Raw genomic sequence first — 22,711 nt, 5'->3', positions numbered from 1 at the left:
GTGGCACCATTGTTTAGCATTCTATGAAGAATTTTGCAGTCATTTCTTCACATTTTTAGCATATTGTTTTTTATGGTTCATTGTGTGTTTCATCACTCTAAATTTACATCCTCTCAGGTAGTTTCTCATGCGAGGAAAGCACTAATCAAAGTTACACCACTATCTGGAAAAATCTCTGATTACTAGAGATGGCTACAAACCAGAGACTTTTTTTTCCTCCATGTGGGATGTCTTTAGAAGTAATCCAGATGGCTGTAAGGCCTCCCAAACACTTCTGCATTCCACTCATGTTGTGTCTCACCTTCACTGTTTTCTAGGCTTAGTTTGGTTATTTATGAGCTTGGGATTTTGTCAGATTCTAAATGAGAGAAGACAATGGTTAAGTTTGGTAATTTCCCATTTTTTTCAACACAGAACGAATTTGAATGAATTTGAATTTATGTCCAGCTTGTGGACACACTTCTCTATAGCATTTGCTATAGAGAAGCCAAAATAAGTTGCCCATGAACTTAATTTTTTTTTTCTTGATTTTTATCTATTGCCCTTAATGTTATAAAAATAAAATTCAAGGCTTAAATTTGTTTGAGATTTGTTGATCCCCTTGGAGGTTTCCTAGATTCTGCACCATCCAGTTTTGTTCCTTCGGTATCTCGAGTCCAAAGAAAGCATTGGTCGCCACCATTTTTTTTTATCTTCTGGCATCTACCTACGTCACTTGCTCTCGCACTGCGCAGGCATGAGATCAGCTGATGTAGCCCTCTGTAAATGAGAAAAAGAGCGCTGATCTTGCATGCATGCGGGAGATTGGCATTTAGTCTCCCTTGAAGAGGAAGCCCCTTCTGCGCATGCCTGAGATTGGACATGTGCAGAAGGAGCAGCTAGGAGCCTCCTGGGATGTGTGACACGAGCATTCCTGAAGGCTCTGAACCCTTTCTGACTTTATCGCTGCAGTGGAGGGGGCTACGCTTTTTTTTTTTTTTTTTTAATTTTTAAAAATGCATAAATTTATTGTTCAACTCTTTTATGTAAAGTAAAAACCCTGGTGATAGGTCTACTTTAAGATCACCTCTAATACACTGGCCTGCTTGAAAAGGTTGCCCTGAAGTGTATTTCAGCTTCATTATTACACATTACAATAAGCAACACATGAACATGTTTACCCCTGATTCACTATTCACACCTTTCACCACAGCTAATGAAAATTGTCAGCACCTGATTGCTTTTTTTTGGGGGGGGGAGAACCGCTCCTTACATAACTGTGTGCAGTGATTTTTGATTCACGTTTCCAATGTAGAATAAACTCAAGAAATAAGGGGGAAAAACACAATCATGTTTTTGCTCTATTTAGGGAAAAAAAAAGATTTATTCCTGCTTTTTCCTGGCCTTTTATGTTTTATGTAAGTGGTTTTATTACAATTTTCAGTGTATTCATGTGCCAGCCTATTGTATCATACAAAACATTCCACCCATGTTTAAAAAAAATCTCTGGTTTTATCTTTCCAAGCAGGCCCGTTCCCTATTGACTCTGACTGACTAGAAAAATGTTGTTATCTTTTCTGGAACATGCTTCCTGTAATTATAGTTAATAAAGGACTACAAGGTTACGAGCTGTCTTTCCAGAATTATGGCATTGTGAGCCTTGTATTGCATTTCAATTGTGAAGAAGCAGTGACGGATATGAAAGCAAATTTGTGCAAATGATTGGCAGCCTTGTCACCGTGTAACTGCGGAGTCCCCCCCTCCTTATGGTTTTAACTGTGATTGTACCATCAAATCTTATTTATGACAGGACAGCTGAATAAGCTAGAGTTTGTTTTAAATTTAACATGCACATCATGTGTCTGTACAGGATTTTAAAGGTATTTGTGGAAAAGTGACACTTTTAGATTTATTCAGGAAATGGTAAGATGTCATGATTTGTACTTAGATACGTTTCCTAGTTTTTTCTTGAAGCAGAGAGGTTTTTTTTATAGGTTGTCTCGGTCTTCCTAACTTGTTTTTCTGGGCGATCATCTGAGATTTACCAATTTGCCTAGCCCTTTGGTTTCCTAGTGATTTTTTGGACTTTCTGTCAAAATATATTCCACTATTCCAGTCGACAACAGTCCATACTGCCAAACAAAAAGTAAAACAGATAAGCAATTTTGTAGCGGTTTTGTTCCCAAGGGAGGAGAAAACAAGGCCCAGTCTAGGTAGGTTGTGATATGAATTTGCCTTATTAAAGGTTAGCACTCTGGCCCTTGCAGCGCTAGCTCCCAGGTTTGACTCTCTGCCAGGACATTATCTGCATAAAGTTTGGAGGTTCTCCCTGTGTTTGTGTGGGTTTTCTTCCAGGTACTCTGGTTTCTTTCCACATCCAAAAACATGGGGTTAGGTTAACTAGCTTCCCCAAAAATAGGCCTTAGACTGTGGTAATGACATATGACTATGGTAGGGACATTAGATTGTGAGCCCCTTTGAGGGACAGCTAGTGACTTGACTATAGACTTTGTACAGCACTGCACAATATGTCAGTGCTATATAAATACTGTGTAATAATAATTAAAACATTTAGTAATTTAGTAAAGACTTTGACTTTCATAATAACACACATACTCAATTTTTTAGCACGCGGAGTAAAGAAGATGATAGGGTATCAAAGCCTGGAGTATCCACACCTGTGAAGAATACAAACAGCGCGACCCTATCCAGAGCAGCAACAGATGATCTTGATAAAGGAGAAAAGCAAACGCCTCCTTTACCAGGTAAGAAAGCAGTTATTTTTTTATTTTATTTTTTTTTACTGTTTCAACTTTACCATCAGCCTCAATAATTTCTGTGTCATGGAACAAGGTTAAAATCTCAAAGCAGCTTCATTCAAAAACATTACTTAAACATATTTGTGCTCACATTCGAGCCTGTCTTTTTTTCTGCAGTGGACTTATAAGTCACCACTTCCAAAAAAATTAAAATTCCAAAACCTTCAAAGGCCTTTTATTGGTCTTAATCACATTTAGCCAATAATCCTTATAACGTTGCTTTACAAAACATGCACTTTTTTATTTTTTAACTTTCATTGTAAATCAAAACAATGGAGAATGATGTATTCAGTGCTCATATTTCTTGCCAGTGAATGTCCCAGGCTAATATATTTGCAGATATGTTCCAGCTGTTAAAGCAGTGAAGTAGTGCTGCTGTTACTGTGTTAGAAGTAGTTCTCTTTAAATAGGCTTGGAATGATCTGGCGTGTCAAGGTCAGACCATAATGTTCTGAAGTTAATCTAATGATTTATGTGCTATTTTGTCCTTGGGATTCTAGCTAAGAGTGGTTAAGTTAAATAATTTATAGCTTAAAAGTAATAGATTTGTTTAATTGAAATTTGCTTTCAGTTACTAATTTTTTTAATTTTTTGCACCAAGATCACAACTAGTCACTTCCAAGTAGTATTCCATTTAATCCCAGAAAGATAGTTCTTCAAATGTAAGCAAACCTATCGGGAGTTCTACCCTACAAAACAATTTTTATAAGTCAGCAATGCAGACTTGGCACCTCCAGTATTGATTGCTGGATTTCAAGATCTGCTGCTGCAATGTTCCCTGGGAACACATACCATTTCTGGGTGTTAGAAGGGTCAGTTGTGGGACCTGCCCCAGCTCATCCCATAATGCATTGTGGCACCTGTCACTATGTAGTTGAGGGCTGTGCTCTACTGTGTATGAGCTCTCGGACATAGGTAAGCCTCAACGCTGATATCCTGCACACTTCACCATATGCGTGTAATTAAATGGTAAACAGATGACAATGAGCATACTATTATATACTATATACAATGCTTGTCATTTTACAAATCTTCTAATTTTTAAGATTCACATCAACATTATTTTAGGATTTCACACCATAAGTTAACCCACAATTTATAGATAGGTTTTATAAAATATGAAAAAGCACAATAAAAAAAGGGCAAAAACTCACCAAAGACTGAGATGAACAGCTCCTAGAATGGCCCGACTATTCAGTTTGATGCTAAGAGTCTTACTGTGTGCACTGAAAACGAATACTCGCGTATAGCGTAGTGATTCTGAGGTGGGGATAAATCACCAGGCTCGAGTAACAATGATTCTGAAGATGATTGATGTGAAAGTTCAGCTCAGTGCGGCTGTGTTATGTTAGCACACGCATCCACTAAAACATTTGTTTACCGAATCCAAAGAACAGCGGGAAAGAATCTTTGTTAGCCGAAAAATTTGGTAGCAGGGTCACTCGTTAGACAAGTTATCACTGTACTTACTATTTGTTGTATCCATTACACAAAATAAAAACAAACTGTAATGCAGTCATTGCACAGGTTAAAGATGGGAGTGTTCAAGTCTAAATCTGTTTCATTCAATTCTTCTATGTTACATTTAATTATAGGAACACTGTATTTGATATAATTTTAGTGGAAATCTATACTGGTTATGTGTACATTTTTTTCACTTTTAGAACCAAAACCTGTGTATGCCCAGTCAGGACAGCCAGATGTAGACCTACCTGTCAGTCCATCCGATGGACCTTTTCCTAACTCCACACATGAAGATGGCATGCTACGGTAAGTGATATCCTGTCTAATAAAAAAAAGTTACATTTCAAATGGGTTCCACAAGCAAATATATCTTAGATGCTTTGCACTGCTGTAACTCCCAGCTGCTGGTATTGTCAGTGCTGCCTTTCTACGGAAAAGAACAAGTCAGCAGGGATATAAAAGTCCATAGCATCTTCTTTCTTCACTTTGCTGGCTTAACCTTTTTAAAGAAATGATAAAACATCTATAGAAGCTTTTTTTTTTCTCCTAAGCTGGTAGTCACTACAAGAAACCTCGGGAATGTAGTTCTTTTTATATTTATGTTGATATGCCATGATACAGAAGGGGGTCATACTATTTAGCTCCCCACAAGAGGTCTTGACTTGTACTTGTGACCGAGAAGACTGTTTCAACTGCCTGTCACTGTCTGTATTCTTTATTGTAATATTCACCTAAAATGTGATGGTGCTTTGTCTCCTAACCTTACTTTAAAATGTTGTGATATTTATATGCATCTTGTGCTTTCAGTGAGCTATTATTATTTTAGTAGCCTGCATTTTAGCCTGGCAAATTTTATTCTTCCTATATACATCTTAATAATAACTTAATTCCATAAATATCCAAACTAAATCAGCCACTACTAATTTTTAGGTTAGCCTCCTGGGCGGTTCATTTCTGCCTGGATTTATACGTCTAAAAGCGGTACATTTTTCAGTTTCATGTTTTTCATGAAAATGTATTTTACAGTATAATATATTAGTATGAGTATATTAAAGTTTGAAGCACAAAATCATGTCAAAACAATAAATACATTTAATAGTAAACTGTGACATGATTTTGTGTTTCAAACTTTATTGTACTCATACTATTATATTCTACTGTAAAATACATTTTCATGAAAGACAATGTACCACTTTTAGACATAGAAGTTCAGTGTATTGCATTCAGTACAGTTATTTTTTATTGAATGCAATACAAAATATTTTAAAATTCCTGCTGCGCCCCTAGCGATGCACGCACCAACGTCACCAGGAACTCATGGGGAACGTCAGTGCAGTCGCCGGGGGACAGATCGAAGGAAGAGGATGGCAGGAGCCTGGAGGACGCCGTAGGATACTGATGGGACCAGGCAAGTGTTTTTTTTTTTTGTTTTTTTGTTTTTTTTGTTTTTTTAACTACCCCGGGTGTGACTCGAGGTTACCGCTGGTTAAACAATGATAGGTTAAACAATGATATAATTGCAAAGGTTAAACAATGATATAATTGCAATATATAGGGTAGATTTATACATAAATCTAGTTCTGAATAATTGAATACAAGTCCTTGCTTTGGCATTCTGTGTGGGCTGAGATAGGCGAATGTACTTTAATGTACCTAAAAAGAATAGAGTGGACATGGGCAAACATTATAATTTTATAGTGGGCTTCATTCTCAATTTGTCCACTAGTTTTTATTGTGCATAAAAAATGAGCACAGAACCAGCTGGTGGACAAGTTGAGAGTGACACCCACTATTAAACTAGAATATCTCCGCTTTCACCAATGTCTTCTTAATGCCTTTGAAGTACATAAGCCAATCTCCTAATATTTACGTTTATTTGCCCATCTCACTTCACACTTTTTTTTTCTTTTTTTTCTTTTTTGATTACCATGTAACATTTTGATAAATATGCCCCATGCTGTTCCCTCCCATGCTTACAACCCTCTATATAGCTAATATAGCAAATATTACCCATCTCTAGTAAGATAAAAGTCTCGGTTTGGCCTTGTGTAACAGCATGGTTGTTTTATGTGAAGATTTATGGACACTGGTCACATTAAAATGTCACATTATGAAAAAATTGATCAGGATCCGTACTTGCATGTTTAGGGACCTAATTTTAGAAAAAAATGTAGTGCAAAAATGTAATATTTCAGGCGTTTTAAGTGTAATTTTTTTATATCCCATAGGCCCAGCATGAAACTTGTGAAGTTTAGAAAAGGAGACAGTGTAGGTCTACGTCTTGCAGGAGGAAATGATGTGGGTATTTTTGTTGCTGGTGTGTTGGATGACAGCCCTGCAGCTAAAGAAGGACTGGAAGAAGGCGATCAGATTCTTAGAGTAAGTTGGGCGGGGGGAGTTGTTTTTAATTTTTGTTTGCAGATTTTTTTCGCTTGTAAAACCTTGCTGTTCTTTTTAGTTTGGGTCCAAAACATTTTCGAGACACTCTTATCTCATCAAAAAAATCAAAAAAAATTCTTCATGAACGAGAAGTATTTTAACACTTGCCTGTCCATTGTTAGCACTGTCTAGCGCTGCTGGATTGCTTTGTAGTAGAGAGAGATATCACTGATTTTTCTTTTTTGCATTGGACACTTTAGGATGTTGAATTCCTAGACCTCCGGCTGACCGCTACATAATGACATAGGGAGATGGCCAAGCATCTGACACACCCCAAACATTTTACGGAAGCAGAGTCTCTTTATCACTGGGGTAGCCCAGGAAGTCGGGCAGTCAACTAGTAATATACTACAAAGCACTGCAGCTGGTGCACCAACACCTGTGTTAGTTTATAATGTCTTTAATTTAGCTATCCTTCAAGTGTAATGGGTATTTTAAAATCTGTAAACTCCCTCTGTCGTTGATATTTTTTAATAAGGGTTAATTATACAGCTCCCTATAATTAGGATTTCTGGATTAATTTAATGAAAAAGATATAATTAGATTTTGTAATTACCATCTCTTTCAAGCTCTCTAATGCCCTTTGGTAGAACCAGTGCAAATTATGGGAACTGAGGAGACATTACAACATTGCTTTCCTACATCATTGCCAATTTCACTTTTTTTGCTACCTTTTTCACATTTATGTATGTTATTTATGTATGTCTAAGATATTTTAGAGATTGTGTCCCTGTAAATACTTTAAACTGTCCTTACCAATGAATATAAATAATAATGTTTATGCAAGAAATATGATACAATTACAAAATAGATTTACTTTCAAGCATTCTTTTAACAAATAATCTACTTTAAGTGTAGGCTGTTCCCTATTGACCTACCACTGCCCAACGCACTTGTGTATCATCATTTAGGTCTGCCCATATTAGATTATCTGTGCTGCCAAGAGCACTTTCAGTTTCTGCACCATCCTGCAGCGCTTTGATCAAAATATTTATCTACAAAGAAGTTTGTAGGGGTTTCCAAGCTTGTGGCACTTTTACAGAGTAGGGTGTATTAGACAGTAATGGGTGAGTAGGAAGATATGATCTCGGTTTTAAAGCAAGTTATCTGTTGGAATAATCCTTGGAAGTATGTTTCACAAACTTTTTTTCATTTTTTTCATCCCATTTCTTTCTGATTCTCTACCCTAATGAATTTGGGATAGAGTAAAATAGAGTCCAAAAAGATGAGGTCTGTAAAAACTCCTATTGAATGCCTAACATTTAATTGCCGTGTAAAATAAAATTGTATTCAACAGGTAAACAATGTGGACTTTACGAATATTATAAGGGAAGAAGCTGTCCTTTTCCTGCTTGATCTACCAAAAGGAGAAGAAGTCACAATTCTGGCTCAGAAAAAGAAAGATGGTTAGTGTTGGCAAAAGACATATGTTTTAATTTTCTGGTCTAGAAGTATTGTATTGGAATACATTATGAATATAATTGAATGCAGTTTGGGGTGCGTTTTAAAACAAATATTGAGATAACATTCATTTATTTGCCTATAGATTGTAGAACAATAACCTCAATCTATAAATTAGTGATCAGTAGAAAGAAAAAGTCCTAGTGTATTTTAAAGCTTTCAAAATATTCTTATTATAACTATTGCATTACATGGCTATAGCTTGTTCCTTTACTACAGGAAGAGATGGTAAACATATACAGTCCTCAGACTAGGAAACATATCTGACACACAAAGCTTTCTATTTACCTTTATTAGGATTCCCTGCCACCTCATTGTAATGTTGTGGAAACTTTGGACATTTTAGTTGTTTTTTTTTTTTTAAGTTTATTGCTTTGCACAGAACAGAGTAAACTTCTCCTGCTCTCATGCATGGCAGAGCTGAGGTTTGATTGGCTGATCAGACAATTGACACTAAATTGTCTATGTCAGGCTGTGTCATCTTTTTTCCCTTGATAAAGGTGTATTTTGCTCAGGCTGATGGTGGAGCACAGGTAAAGTAAAAACTAGCATCTTTGTGGTACCTCTCTGGGTACTTTCTGTGCAACATCTTTGTATACTTTGCCACATCTTGGCTAAGTACAAATTAAATTGCAATCTGATGGTGTCTGTGTTCCTCATGTAACTATGCTTAAAGTGAAACCTCTGTAGCAGTACTAGTTGGACCTAGAAGAATAGGGTATACTTCTAGAAGCGTACCACTGTGCAAATTTAAAAAAGGATTATGGACTATTGTCCATGTACTCATCTCCTGTCTTAGCTACTTAGTTGTGATTTCTCGGTTTTAATTGCTTGTTTACTTTTGCTTTTTTTCAGTTTATCGTCGCATTGTCGAGTCAGATGTTGGGGATTCCTTCTATATTCGAACGCATTTTGAGTATGAAAAGGAATCACCTTATGGACTAAGTTTTAACAAAGGAGAGGTATTCCGAGTGGTGGATACATTGTACAATGGGAAACTGGGATCATGGCTGGCTATTAGAATTGGGAGGAACCATAAGGAGGTGGAAAGAGGGATTATTCCAAACAAGAACAGGTAAGAGAAAACTGCTTAAGCACAGCTACATATTAAATATATACAGAAAAAATAACTTATAACAATAATGTATGCTCTATATTTACATTGAAAAGCATAGTTGATCTTATCTTTCCAGTATGACAGTTGACAATCTGTATTGTAAAATAGTGATAACAAAGGAAATAAACCACTAAATTTGTTGCTTATAAGGTAGGAAAATGTGTTTGCTCCTCAGAGGCCATTTTTTAAATTGCTTTGCGAATGAATACTAAACCGTAACCAAAACATCTATATGTATTTTTGCGTCTGTTTGCATTATTAATTTGCAGCAGTGGTTTCTTTATTTATAATTCCTGTCAGGTATTCTGAAAATGTTTTATGTACTCACCTTTGGTACTTTGTAATTTATGTAAGTTTTACTTATGCTCTGTCACACAGTTCAGTGTTTTGATACTGTTTATAGTGTTTTACTGAGAGGAAATAATGATGTTCTTCAATTTAATGTTGCACCACATTTTGCATGCTTTTCTAATTGGGTGTCATTTGTATTTCTGTTCCTAGAGCTGAGCAGCTTGCCAGTGTGCAGTACACTCTCCCTAAAACCGCTGGTGGCGATCGAGCTGATTTTTGGCGTTTTAGAGGCCTCCGAAGTTCTAAGCGAAATCTCAGGAAAAGCAGAGAAGATCTCTCTGCCCAACCTGTTCAAACAAAGTTTCCTGCATACGAAAGAGTCGTGTTGCGAGAAGGTATGTTTTTTCCTTACCTGTTATTTTATTGACTGCTTCATCCAATTAGGCTGTATTCAGTTAAAAAAGACCATTTTACCTAAAGTGTAATTAGCTTTGGAAAACACATAGCCTTCAAGTGAGTAATATTAAATTAAGAATTTGATAACTTTCGGTAGCATTTTACCTTTTTCAGAAAAAGAAGAAAAAAAAACTTGGTTTTAAATGTGGCCAAGCACTGATTTAGCATTGTTAGTGCTAAAATACATACGACTAACTGCTTCAGTTTCCTCCATTTTCCAAATAATTCATCCCTCCTGTTTGCTATGTGAGGTAGGATCTGCATGCAGCAGGGATTCTGATTGACAGTCTGAGCTAAGAAGCTGTTATATGCAGCTGTCCAGCTCCAGCTGACCAGCTAGTACAAGGAAGTCACCTGTAAGGTTTTGTGCTGTGGCATAGAACACTTGCCTTTGTAGCAAGTATTGAGCACATGCATTGCTAATAAATAGCAAGCAACTCCAGGTTGGCAAACCATAAAGTGCTAAAGACTCAAAATAATTTTTCAGTTGATTGATGTACTTTAATGTGAATTTCTTGTTTAATAAATGTGCCTATTTTATTTTAATTGTCTCAAAGTTCCCATTTGCCTTATTGCATTTCATTGGTCAAGCTGGATGATAAACATTTTCTTTCTTCCAGCTGGATTCCTCAGGCCTGTTGTTATCTTTGGTCCCATTGCTGATGTTGCACGAGAGAAGCTGGCAAGAGAAGAACCTGATATTTATGAAGTGGCAAGTAAGTATGCAGTCTTTCATTGTTTAGAAATTTTCACCAACCTACGTATTTAGTTTTCTTTGCTCAGTTTTAACAATGGTTAGCATCAGGTCCCAGTGTCAGAAATTTTACAGTAGTTTTCTTATTTAACTTTAACATTTAAAAAAATGGTGATGTAGTGTGGATATCCCCAAGATGTCATGACTACTGGTGACAAAACTTCCAGTAATCACACATTGTATTATAAATTAATAACACCTGGACTGATATTGAGTATGTCAACCATTCTTGTGGTTGTTGTTCAGTAAAACTTAAAAATAATCAAGATATGTATCAAATTACTGTATTGCAAACATACATAATTTTAAAGATGACCTCCAGGCAGATTAAAAGAAAGGAATAATCTGTAAATACAACTTTACACACACACACACACACAGACTTTATATGATCTGTTCTCGCAGGAAAAAATGTAAACTGTATTAATCCACAACCATGATCCAGAAATAGGTATTATCCTTTTATACCTACATAATCAAAGTTCCCTTTATTTTTCTCTAGGAAGTGAACCAAGAGATGCCGGTACCGACCAGCGCAGCTCTGGGATCATTCGTCTCCACACAATCAAACAGATTATTGACAGGGTGAGTGATTGATACAATAGGATGTTTTGAAATACAGCTCGAGTTAGTCATCTTTCAAATGAAGCGGACAGTTTGACTAGTGCCTGTGTAAGATTGATGCTAGCTGATTAGGCATTTAAATCTAACAGAGAATTGATTTTAACATTGTATCAAATGCTGTAAAGAAATTGGTCTGTACTGAGATTCTCTTCCTGTGCATTTGCCTGTGCTTTCCAAATGCCAGCTAAGAGGTAAAGGCATTACCTGAAAATCCTAATATGTACTGAAGATATATTCTCTGAAAGCAAACCATACCATTGTTGTACCTTTTCATTTATTTGTTATTTCATAAAATGGGATTGTTGAAATCATGCAGTGTTGTTGTTTTTAAAGGATAAACATGCACTTCTGGATGTTACCCCAAATGCTGTAGATCGCCTGAACTATGCACAGTGGTATCCAATTGTAGTGTTCCTTAACCCTGACTCCAAGCAGGGTGTGAAAACTATGCGAATGAGGTTATGCCCGGAATCCCGCAAAAGTGCCCGAAAACTTTATGAACGTTCACATAAACTACGCAAAAATAATCATCACCTTTTTACAAGTAAGTACAAGATAAACTTTACATTGAAAACTTTGAAGGTGCAAGACTTCTTCAGAATTTTTGATCTAGTAAAGTAAAATAAGTAAAAGAGAAAAAAAGTAAAAAAATAATTGCAAATGAAAACTGGATGTAACACATTCTTGATATATTTACAGTGTGGTATGGCTCATGAGCTTTCTAATGCAACCCTACATTTTTTATAGAGAGCTACTTTTACTATTACAAAAAAAAATTATTTATGGTCACTAAATAGTGATTTGTTAAATAGAACCTATCAAGATAGAAATATGGCTTTATTGCTAATTTATTTATGAAGTGCTTGCTACAGAACTGTCATCCATCCTTCACTTTACAGTGAAGTATGCAACCAGTGAAGTGTCACACATGTGTTATGCACATCTATGTTTCTGATGTGTAATTGTAAAGCAAAGACAAGGATGGCAGCCTCCATCACTAACAACAAGCAAGTACCCTTATTTCTATCTGGACAGACATCTTTTCTGGTCACATGATGTTACTAGGCCATACATGCAAGTTGCATGCAAGCAGCATGAAATCAACCTAATTCTTGTTGTTCAATATTTTTGTTAATCCTGATGTTTCTATTGAAATATAAAAATGTCATTTTATTACAAATCCTAATTGTTTTAAAAAAAAATCAGTGTTGCAGTGCTTTCCTACATATGCTACTTTTGTTTACATTTAGTAATTTACATTTTTTTTTTTGATTTTTAAGATTTATTTGGCATGATACACAGTTCTGATAGAACCTAATTATTTCTATTATTTATTATTATATATATTTTTTTTCACGTCTTGTTTGACAGCAAACATTAATCTTAATTCTATGAATGATGGCTGGTATGGAGCCCTGAAGGAAGCTGTACAGCAACAACAGAACCAGCTGGTTTGGGTCTCAGAAGGCAAAGTAAGATTTTCTCCCAGTTTTACTAAATCAGTGCATGAGTTTGTGGCAATGTTTTCAGCATACTCACTAGAATGCAGTGCCTGGAATTCACTTTACAGAAGCTGCAAATGTATGAAACCGCTCATATGGCCTTTGATTTAGATGTGATGCACAGTAAAACTGACACTTAAGTGTTTTTTTTTAACTTTTAACACTGTCTTGCTGAAGGTGTTTTAATTTTTGACAAGAACATATTCCTGTGTGTTTAGCAAATGTTTTAAACCTTTAGAACCATCATATATTCCAATAGCTGTACATACAATGAAACACTATGTAGCCATGATTTGTTGGAATAATATTGAGGGCTGGGTATAGTTTGCAGCACATTCATTAGTAAGAAAAGATGTCCAGACATCCGTGTGGATTTTAGAAAGCTATCTATAAAGTAAATAAAATCCTGGATTTCTCCAGCAAGGATTCCAGATGTAGATTTACTAACTTGGTCTAACTTGACTTCATTCGGTGCAGGCAGAAGGTGGCACAGATGATGATCTTGATTTGCATGACGACCGTCTATCCTACTTATCAGCTCCAGGTAGTGAGTACTCAATGTATAGTACTGATAGCAGGCACACTTCAGACTATGAAGATACAGACACAGAAGGAGGGGCTTACACTGACCAAGATCTGGATGAGACGCTCAATGACGAGGCAGGGACTCCCCCAGAGTCTGCCATTACTCGCTCGTCTGAACCTGTCCGGGATGACAGTTCGGGAATACATCAGGAAAACCAAGCCTACCCATCTTTCCCACAGCAGCCACAGCCGATCATCAGAACTGATTCTCCGGGATATAAAAATGTTCCATCTCAACAGGTAGGTCCGGTTTAGCTCTTGTGCATGCTTCTTTTTGAGTATGAATAAAGTGCCTAAGTCTTACTCTTCTCTTTAATGCACAAGTATGCCTGATACATGGTATTTACTTCTAATTTAAAACATCTGAAAAGTAGAAGTTTAGGTAACTAAGGTAAAAAAAAAAAAAAAAAAAAAAAGTTTTACATAACTTATAACCACCTTACCTAGGAATTGGTAAAAAAGTAGTGGCTCTTTCCTAAGGTTCACACATAGGCCGTAGCATCTACTATACCTCGAAGCTAATTTCTAACATTTTATCATAATTTGTGAGTGCAGATTTTCCTAAATAGATATTGGGTAGATTTTGTCACACCCCATTAGGTCTTACTTACATAGGTTATGACTTAGAGTAGGCCATATCATGACATGTAGACTTAATAAAAAATGTATTGCAGTATTCTCCCCAGAATTTTTTTTAAAGCTGTTGGTGGTTGCACCCCGCTAAAAGGGACTGAAGAGAACACTGTATTGGTATTCTGTTTTTTTGGATTAACCCCAAACAAGTCAGGGTTCAGGTCTTCCTGAAGTGGCATTGCATGGTCCTTAATTTGTCTTCTGTAGTCTGTTATTTTACAGGCTATTCTGAAACCAGGCTAAACTCTGCAATTTTGCATGAAGGAATGGGGTCGTGCCCATGTATTCTCTCTCCCTTTTTTTATTATTATAAAAGAATAGTAGTCCTTTCCACCAAGGCACTGTTTTCCTTTGCATTCCATTAATAAATTCTTGAACTAAGGGAGAAATATGAAGAAAGGAAGCAAAAAACAAAAAGGAAATTTGCTTAATCTCAATACTAATAATCTCAATCCCCCAATACTGTAAACTCATTACAAACCTGCGAATAGTCAAGTCAGAGGATCATCAAATGCCCTTATGTGCACTTGTTTCAGATTAGTGATTTACGTGGAGCATCTACATACCTACTACTTTCCAGCTGCTCTTACTCCCTGCCATCATTAGTGGAAAGAGCTCTGATTCATCCAGGGGTGTAAATGTTTGCTGCTTGTAATAGCTGGTGTTACAGGGGCAGAGCAGCCACCAGCTAGATCCTTTGTGAGCACTCATGTCAATTCAGCCAAAAAGTGTTTGAACCAATGTAATAGGCAACCAACATTTTTAGTAAGAGAGCTTTCCTAGTTAAGGTTAAAGAATGTAAAGAACGTGGGAAATATTGACATTCAGATACTTAAATGCTCTAATTTGAATGGTATTTATTGTGTTTGTGGACTGGCAAATGTATTTTCCTTAGGGTTAAACTGTATTTGTAAACACTTCAATATTGTACATGTTAACAATTTTTATGTTCTAAATTTATATTATGCTTGGCTAGCTTAGTTGTATTGTAATATGTAAAATAATTAGATGTTTTTCTTTCTTTGTGTGCATGCTTTTACAAAGTGTAAGCTGTTTAGATCAGTAGTTTTAAAGCACTTCCTACAAGACTGCTGTGACGTTTGGATTGCTTTATTTTGTGCTGTTTAAAGTGAACACATTATTTTACACACTCCACAGAAAGCAGACGCCTTACCTGCTGCCCCTTACCTTTCTCTGCCGTCTGAAACAAACACTGCAAGTTCAACCGCTGCTGTAAATCCTAATGTAAATCTAAGTAATGTCAGATTGGAGGATCCCAACCCTGCCCCATACAGCTCTTACCAAGCACAAGCTGGCCCAATGCGATCACCAAACACTGAGGCAGCTCACATAATGCTAAGAGACCAAGAGCCTTCATCTTTACCTGTGCACATAGATCCAGCAAAGGTACCTGTGCTACATTGTTGCACCAGTCTGTTCTACTTCCAGTCATACTTGCATCTGAGATTCTTCTTTCTTTAACACCTTCTTCTTCAACCTTGCCTTACTGCAAGTACCTGAACCATGATAACGTTTTGGTCAGGTGCCTGCAGTAACAAAGGTAGTCAGACATTGGAAATTTGGAGCAGTTCACTATGCTGCATCTAAATCAACTGGGGGTTTACTTTTGCTTTTTTCTTGCATGGCTTTCCAGTACTGCATGCTTTCCTTTCTAACTTCATATATCAACCAACTCACTATAAATGTTGTCTTTTATGTTGCAAAAAAAAAAAAAAAAAATCACATTGCTGAAAACAAAACTTTGAAGTGTTCTTCCATGTGTCCAGCACTGCTTCATCCTTAGAGAATGCAAATACTGCTTGTTTGCTGCCATCTTGTGGCCACTGCTTTGAATTGACTTCATTTCCATTATCCTATATTAATATATTTTTTTCCTGAATATTAACCAAGAGCCTTCTTTTATCATCCAGGTTTATAGAAAAGAGCCATATTCCATAGAAGATAATCCTAGGCACAACTACTTGATGAAACAACAAGTGCTTAGCCATCAGAGGCCAGAGAAAGAAAGCTCCCTGAACTTTGATGCCCTTCCATCCTATGCAGAAAAACCAATGAATAGAGAGTATGATTCGACTTACAGATATGAATCTGCTTCAGAATACGTGGATCAGTACCCTCATGGTTATGACCCTCGAATACATAGTGATGATCACGTGCCTACTTATGATGATCAGTGGGGTTACTATGATGATAAACAGCCGTATTCATCCAGGTCACAGTTTGATGGTAAGCATAGGGACTTCAGTGTGAGGCAGCAATCAGAAGAAAGCCTTGAACGCAGCTATTTCCCACAACAGCCCCGTTTTGAAGAGGCTCCTCCTGTTGCCTATGACAACCGACCTCGACCAGCTAAAAACTACAAAGCACCCCAAGTACATTATGAGGAGCCCCCTCCTACAGAATATGATATGCATATCCGTTTTAAACCAGAGCCTCAAAGCTTTCCTTCTGTGCCCACCTCAAGGGCTGCTGAAACAAAACCTTATTTTGATCAACATCCAAGAGGCTATGACCATAGTCCTTCCCAGGGATTTAATACAAAACAAGGGCAATATGATCTTTCTCCTAGAGCAGAAACCATGCCTCCTCCAACTCAGATAAAGTCTGATCTTCTGCCAACCAACAGTAAGCCTGTTCCTGCACCAGCCTCTGTAAGTGAAGATGATGATGACCCAGCCATGAAACCACAGTCTGTCCTTACCAGAGTCAAAATGTTTGAGAACAAAAGAACGCTTCAAGGAGAAAAGAACAAGGACGTTAATGATGTATCTGTTTTAAAGGTACCCACTTTAATTAGTTATGCATTTTTATGAGACACTTTTATAGCATCTGTTACAAAAAAAACTTAAAAGGAACTAAAATTTGGTTTTGGCATATGTACACTGTTTACCTTGTTTTTTTTAGACAGAAAATAAAGCTTTTAAGTAAAAAATAATACAAAACGGAATCTCTGCTCTGCATGTCAGTTCAGTGGACATTTGCACGCTTTATTTTCTTTAACAGAATTCTGCAAGAATTGTGTATAATAGGGCTTTCAATTGCTCTTCCATTAGAACCTATTTTTTTGGAAAATGCTAACTGATCCCACAGAAAAAAACATGGCAACAAACTTTCTTCTGTTTTTATCTTTGACTTGGCAAGTTAATTTAAATAACACATATTTACTTTTTATCTTTCTATTCTAGGCCCCAGAAGTTGCACCCAAACCTATAACGGTTCCAGTAACTGCATCTAAAGCTGCTCCACTGCCTCTATATGATCAAGAAAAGTCAACTTATCGGTAAGGAAAAATACAGGTTGTCACACATTTACAGTGTTATTTAACTGAAATAGCTGAAGAAGCATAAATGCATATGCTTTAACTGTTTTGTTTTTTACTGCTAATGATATTTTTTACCTATGTGACTTATGGGAACTATGGAGGGATCACTCACCAGCTAATTGAATGTGCGATCCACTAAAGGGAGTTCATGCTTGCTTGATAAGTATCTCTTTTCTACTTTCTACTGTTGCTGTATAAACCTATATTTCTGTCAAGGGTGACTGTAAATTCAGTTGCTCATCACACAAGCAATTATATTTTTATTAATGGATACACTTGATCAATTGTTTTTTTTTATTGCATAATTGTCCATATATTGGTACGTTATAGAATAGTGCAATTTATGCATTATACAGTCGTGCAAGTTTTTTTTTTTTTTTAATACAAATAAAGGCATTCCTCAAGAAAGGTTATTGAATATTTTGCTTTCTACTTTGTTATATATCCTCCAGTGCCTAACTTGTATTGTGAGTTACTCACTAGACCTACACAACAGCTGGCCCTTCTAAGAAGGATACATTTGCAAGATCTACAGCATGGATACATGCAGAGTGTGATTTTATGGTGCAGGATCTTCCTTCACTTGATTATCTTCACAGGCCTGAATTACACCTAGCCCTTAACTGTCCATGGGCAACATAACAAAGATCCTCCTTTTATAAATGACTGTGGTGTTTATCCTAAAACTTTGGTAGGAATAATTAATTTTAAGTGCTAAAATTCACAGGCACTGCTTGTATTTTTTTTACACACATATATGGGTTTTGTGTTTTTCAATACTAGGACACTTTGAAGAATCTTGAAATTAGCATATGTCATTATTTGTGTTATTCGTTTTAGAGTACCTGAACCACAGAAACCTCAAGTGAAGCCACCAGAAGACATAGTTCGTGCTAACAATTACGATCCTGAAGAAGATGAGGAATATTACCGGAAGCAGCTGTCTTACTTTGATCGTAGAAACTTTGAAAAACCCACTACTGCTATTCCTGCAAACATCCTCCCTGAACCTGCTAAACCTGGACAGTCTCAGAGCCAAGTTAGCTTTAACAGCTACCCCTCCAAGTACGTTCTGACATGCTGCACTTGTCTCTCTGTGACCTCTTCATTGCACCTACATCCTGACCCTTTGCAGTGAAAGACGTAGCACCTCATGTGTGAAAGCTGTACTTGTGACTCTGCTCTTATCTAATGTGTGCTGGGAAGATGGGGCTTCTCTAACGTGTTGTGCTGTCACATGAGTTTGTAATGAAATCATACACTGCAGGTGTATGGATACTCTTAAGCACAAGCTGGCAAAGACTAATTGGCAAACTTACAATCTTTCTTTAAAGTAGAAAACATATAATTATTTCTACCTTGCCAAATTTATAGTGTAGGATTCTTCATTTTCCTTTTAAAATACAAGAATATAAACCTAGATAGTTTCCATTAAAAAAACGAAAAAAAAAAAAAACACTATAGTGGTCTGTATAAGCTATTATACACTGCAGTGTATATTCAGTTGCCCCGCTAGACTATTAACTATAAATAATTGTTACTGCTGAAATGCAATAATGAAATGGCTGCTTAAATACCTGTAAATCTGTAACAAAGAATACTTTTTAAATGCTGGTTGTGGTTTCTTTTACAGGCTGGCTCCTACATTTCTTTAATACAATTAAATTAATTTAGTTAACCCAGGGAGTAAATGACTACAGCAAATAACTACAATAAAAAGTTATTCCTGCGGTTATCTATGCCATTACTATAGGGCACAAATGGACAGGAATATGTGGACTTCAGATAATTACCTAAGAAATTAAAGCACTTTATTGCCTTATTTTTGCATGACCTGTACTGTCTCATAAACCTCTCTTAATAATTGTTTTGGTTTGTTTTGGAGATTCAATCTAAGTTAAAATACTCTCACACTTCTTTTCCTATGGATTAAACACTGGGTGCAGACATGCGTGTGGTGTGGTGTGCCTCAGAGTGCTTGTACCGAGAGAATTCAATGTGTCTTGAAAAAATAGTAAATACGGTATTACCTTTTAAAGGACTTAAATTGGAGCTATAAGTAAAATAAGTCACACCATAACATTGTTTCATTACCTGTTGATTTTGACATTAGGTCAGTGGATGACAAAACTGTTTGTTCTGCAGAGAAATAGCACATCGGCATTGTCACCCTTTTTTTGCAGAGTAGCCAGAGATGTTGTTGGAACAACCAAGGCACAATAGGAAAGGTTTTGTAGAATCAAATTTTCTAGCAGAAGGTGGTAACCCTACATTGTTGCAGTAAAAACAGTTTTACTTTTGCAGCCTATTTTTGCAGACTTTAAATTTGACAGGGTTAGCTCCCAAATACACAGTGATTGTGGATCCACGTTCTGCTGCCAAGTAGTTGAACATTTCAATGTTTTAGTACATTTGTATTCATCCCTAGGATGCAGGTATCACTTTTCAGGTTTACATAGTTTGATATCAATGGATTTTCTAAGATTTTTCCCAATCGCCCCCTATTTTCGCCCTCCTATCATTTTCAGGGATTGTGATAGGCCAAAGCCATGCAACTTTTTCCCCCTAGAAATTTCTGGATTTTTCCTAAACTTTGCACCAATATTTGATTTGTTATAACTCTTTGACCTAAAAAGGGTCTTATAAGCTTATTAAGAGACATCAACCAATTAGACATTAGATCTGTATATGTTAATTTGAGTGAAAGCAATGAAAGACTTTGTGTGACTGGTTATTTGTGCTATCTGAACTATGTTAATAATTTTTATTTACTATATAATCGTGTGATAACAATGCTAATGTGATCACTGTGGCTTATGTACTATGTCTTCCCTAAAATAGATTATATATAAATGCTGAGCATAACTCCTCAGAATTCTCTAGTTTATTATCTTTAAAGTATCCCTGCTGCAATTTGTGATAAGGATTCTGTATAATGTGCCCTAAAATGTATTTTTTTACTAATAGACAATTTATTATGGCACATACGCACGGTTTCAGTAGAAGATACAGCACTGCATTCTCCTAATCAACTATTAGTTCTTCACGTGTGGCTGATTATTTTTTTTTTTCTTTGCAGTTATTAAAAAAAAAAATTACACATTTCTAAATATACAAATAAAACTGGTTTTAAAATAAAATAAATCAAATATTGCTTCAGTCTGTGGTTTGTATTAATTTTGCATATGAATTTGGGGGAGTTGGCATTAAAATAGTACATCAGGGGATGAAAGTGTGCATAAGAGCTGAGTTCAGTAATATCCCCGCCAGGTCTTCCCATTCATAACCTGAAGGGTCCTGGTCCAAGTAAGTTTCAGGTCCAGCCTGTGCGATGATTTCCTTCCATATGATGTATGGGTCTGTAGAACTTGGTGAAGGGTGGGGGTTGATAAAACAAAAAAAAAAAAAAAGATTAAGTTGCAAATCCAGGCATTAATAAGCTTTAGGTATAGCTAAACCAATGTTTCCCAGCCAGGGTTCCTGCAGAAGTTCCTACGGGTTCCTTGAACAATATTCAGTTTGGACATCTCAGTTCAGGTAACAGATTATCTTTTTTGGCTATCTGCAAGTGTGGTATTCTTTACACTATCCATCACAATGTACTTTGAGCTGTGGAATCATAGCAGGGGTTCCCCAAAACCTGAAAGTTATTTCAAGCATTCCTCCATTTTAAAAAGAGAACGGCTTGGCTAATCATACACACCGGTTTGCTCCATTGTAACATTTAAGGTCTTTTACTAGTGACTTGTCAAAAAAGAAATTGCATTCAGTTCTATATTAGGTATCCTTTGTAGCTCAGAGAAATATGCAAATAAGTATTCAGGAAAATCCAAAACGTCTTGTTAACATATTCTCCTGGTTTTCAGCAAGCATCCATGCTAACAACACAGAAGGTTTCAGTATAGGTTCAGGAACATATTAACCATTTTAAAACTAGCATTTGTGAAAAAGTAGGAATCTATTGCTGGGTAAAAGAGATGAAAACTAGCATAAGGTTTACTTGCTTATTCATCGAAAAACCTAAAACTTTGTAAGTTTATTCAACAAAAATCCCTACCACTAATTCCTATTCAAAGGATTTATAAAAATTAACTCGTAAGTAGCCTTTTTACCCAGATACGAGAAAATCCAAAGAATTCTGCCTTGGAAACTTTATCCAAATACTATGTTGCTGACATTGATTCCTTTTTCCATGCCATTCTCTGACCCAGAATGTCTTGGAGATGTGATTCCATTCTGTTATTCTGATACAGGTGACCCTGTGCAGTATGTTGAAGTTCTTTTGATAACAAAAATAAAATATTACAGAAATGAAGTTACTGAGGTATTTGATTTTGGAGGAAAGTGCACAATGTAAGGGACTATGTAACCCATTGAGGAGACAAATCCTCCTGGAGTTCAATGCCTTTCATAAAATCTCTTCATCTGTGTACCCTTGTTGGTAGAGGTGTGCATTGTTATCCCTTTTTAAAAAGCAGGAATATAGATGGAAAGACATCTGGTTTTCTTTATATATTTTTTTTTTCCTTTAGGAAAAATGCTTACAGTTTTCTTTTTACTTTTATTTTTAGTGAACTTTGCAGCAAACCATAGAAGAGGGGTTTCAAAAATACATATGAGTTTTAAAAAATGGGTACCAGCAGGAACAGAACTGTTTTGTGTATATAAGTTAACTGAACTAGCAACTAATTATACTTTTGTATAATATTAATGTGATGATTGGTTTGCTTTAAGGGTTCACAGTAGACTGTTTCATTCACTGTAAATAATATGCAGCACTATACATAAAATAGGCTTGCAAATGACAAAATCTGCAAGAAAAGAGTTAACAATCTAATAATTGCAATAGACAACTCGATACAGCAACTGTATTCAGAATGTTTGCAACATAAACAACTTCCAGCCATTCTGTTCCCCATATTCTAGAGAGATCAGTACTTTTATTCATACAGCTATACAGTTCTTTCTTTGGTAAAAAAAATCCATAGTAGAAAAGTACTGTAGATTTGTATATTTAAACTGATTTTGTACTGTTACTTTATATATATTTACAGACATTTGGGAGAAGTGCAAACCCACCTTTGAAAATGTATTTAGAACAAAGATGATATCCCCATAATTACAACAGGAGAATGCAATAATGACACCTCAGTAGGTTGAGAGTGTATTTAGAGATTGAGACACCCAGCCCATTGATAGCATTTTTGTTTTTAATTTTCATCTTTCCTTCTTATTTATTATCTA

The 22,711-nt window shown here is 36.1% G+C and overlaps 1 protein-coding gene across 1 annotated transcript in view; it reads left to right on the top strand.

The window, feature by feature from the left end:
- The window catches only part of TJP1 (tight junction protein 1), a 255,756-nt gene extending 235,547 nt beyond the window's left edge, over window positions 1–20,209 (top strand). Inside the window, exons 14-28 of the mRNA XM_072399088.1 lie at window positions 2,608–2,744; window positions 4,463–4,568; window positions 6,491–6,641; window positions 7,999–8,107; window positions 9,018–9,237; window positions 9,781–9,965; window positions 10,647–10,742; window positions 11,283–11,365; window positions 11,738–11,948; window positions 12,776–12,876; window positions 13,384–13,731; window positions 15,283–15,531; window positions 16,056–16,925; window positions 17,331–17,425; window positions 18,308–20,209. Coding sequence (XP_072255189.1) covers window positions 2,608–2,744; window positions 4,463–4,568; window positions 6,491–6,641; window positions 7,999–8,107; window positions 9,018–9,237; window positions 9,781–9,965; window positions 10,647–10,742; window positions 11,283–11,365; window positions 11,738–11,948; window positions 12,776–12,876; window positions 13,384–13,731; window positions 15,283–15,531; window positions 16,056–16,925; window positions 17,331–17,425; window positions 18,308–18,605 — 3,259 coding nt within the window. The 3' untranslated portion in view covers window positions 18,606–20,209. The remainder of the gene's footprint in view (window positions 1–2,607; window positions 2,745–4,462; window positions 4,569–6,490; window positions 6,642–7,998; window positions 8,108–9,017; window positions 9,238–9,780; window positions 9,966–10,646; window positions 10,743–11,282; window positions 11,366–11,737; window positions 11,949–12,775; window positions 12,877–13,383; window positions 13,732–15,282; window positions 15,532–16,055; window positions 16,926–17,330; window positions 17,426–18,307) is intronic.
- The last annotated feature ends 2,502 nt before the right edge of the window (window positions 20,210–22,711 follow it).

This window comes from Pyxicephalus adspersus, chromosome 2 (genome assembly GCF_032062135.1).
Source record: "Pyxicephalus adspersus chromosome 2, UCB_Pads_2.0, whole genome shotgun sequence".
Taxonomy (NCBI): Eukaryota; Metazoa; Chordata; class Amphibia; order Anura; family Pyxicephalidae; genus Pyxicephalus; species Pyxicephalus adspersus.
Note: the sequence above shows the minus strand (reverse complement) of the source record. Positions and strands in the feature narration are given on the sequence as shown.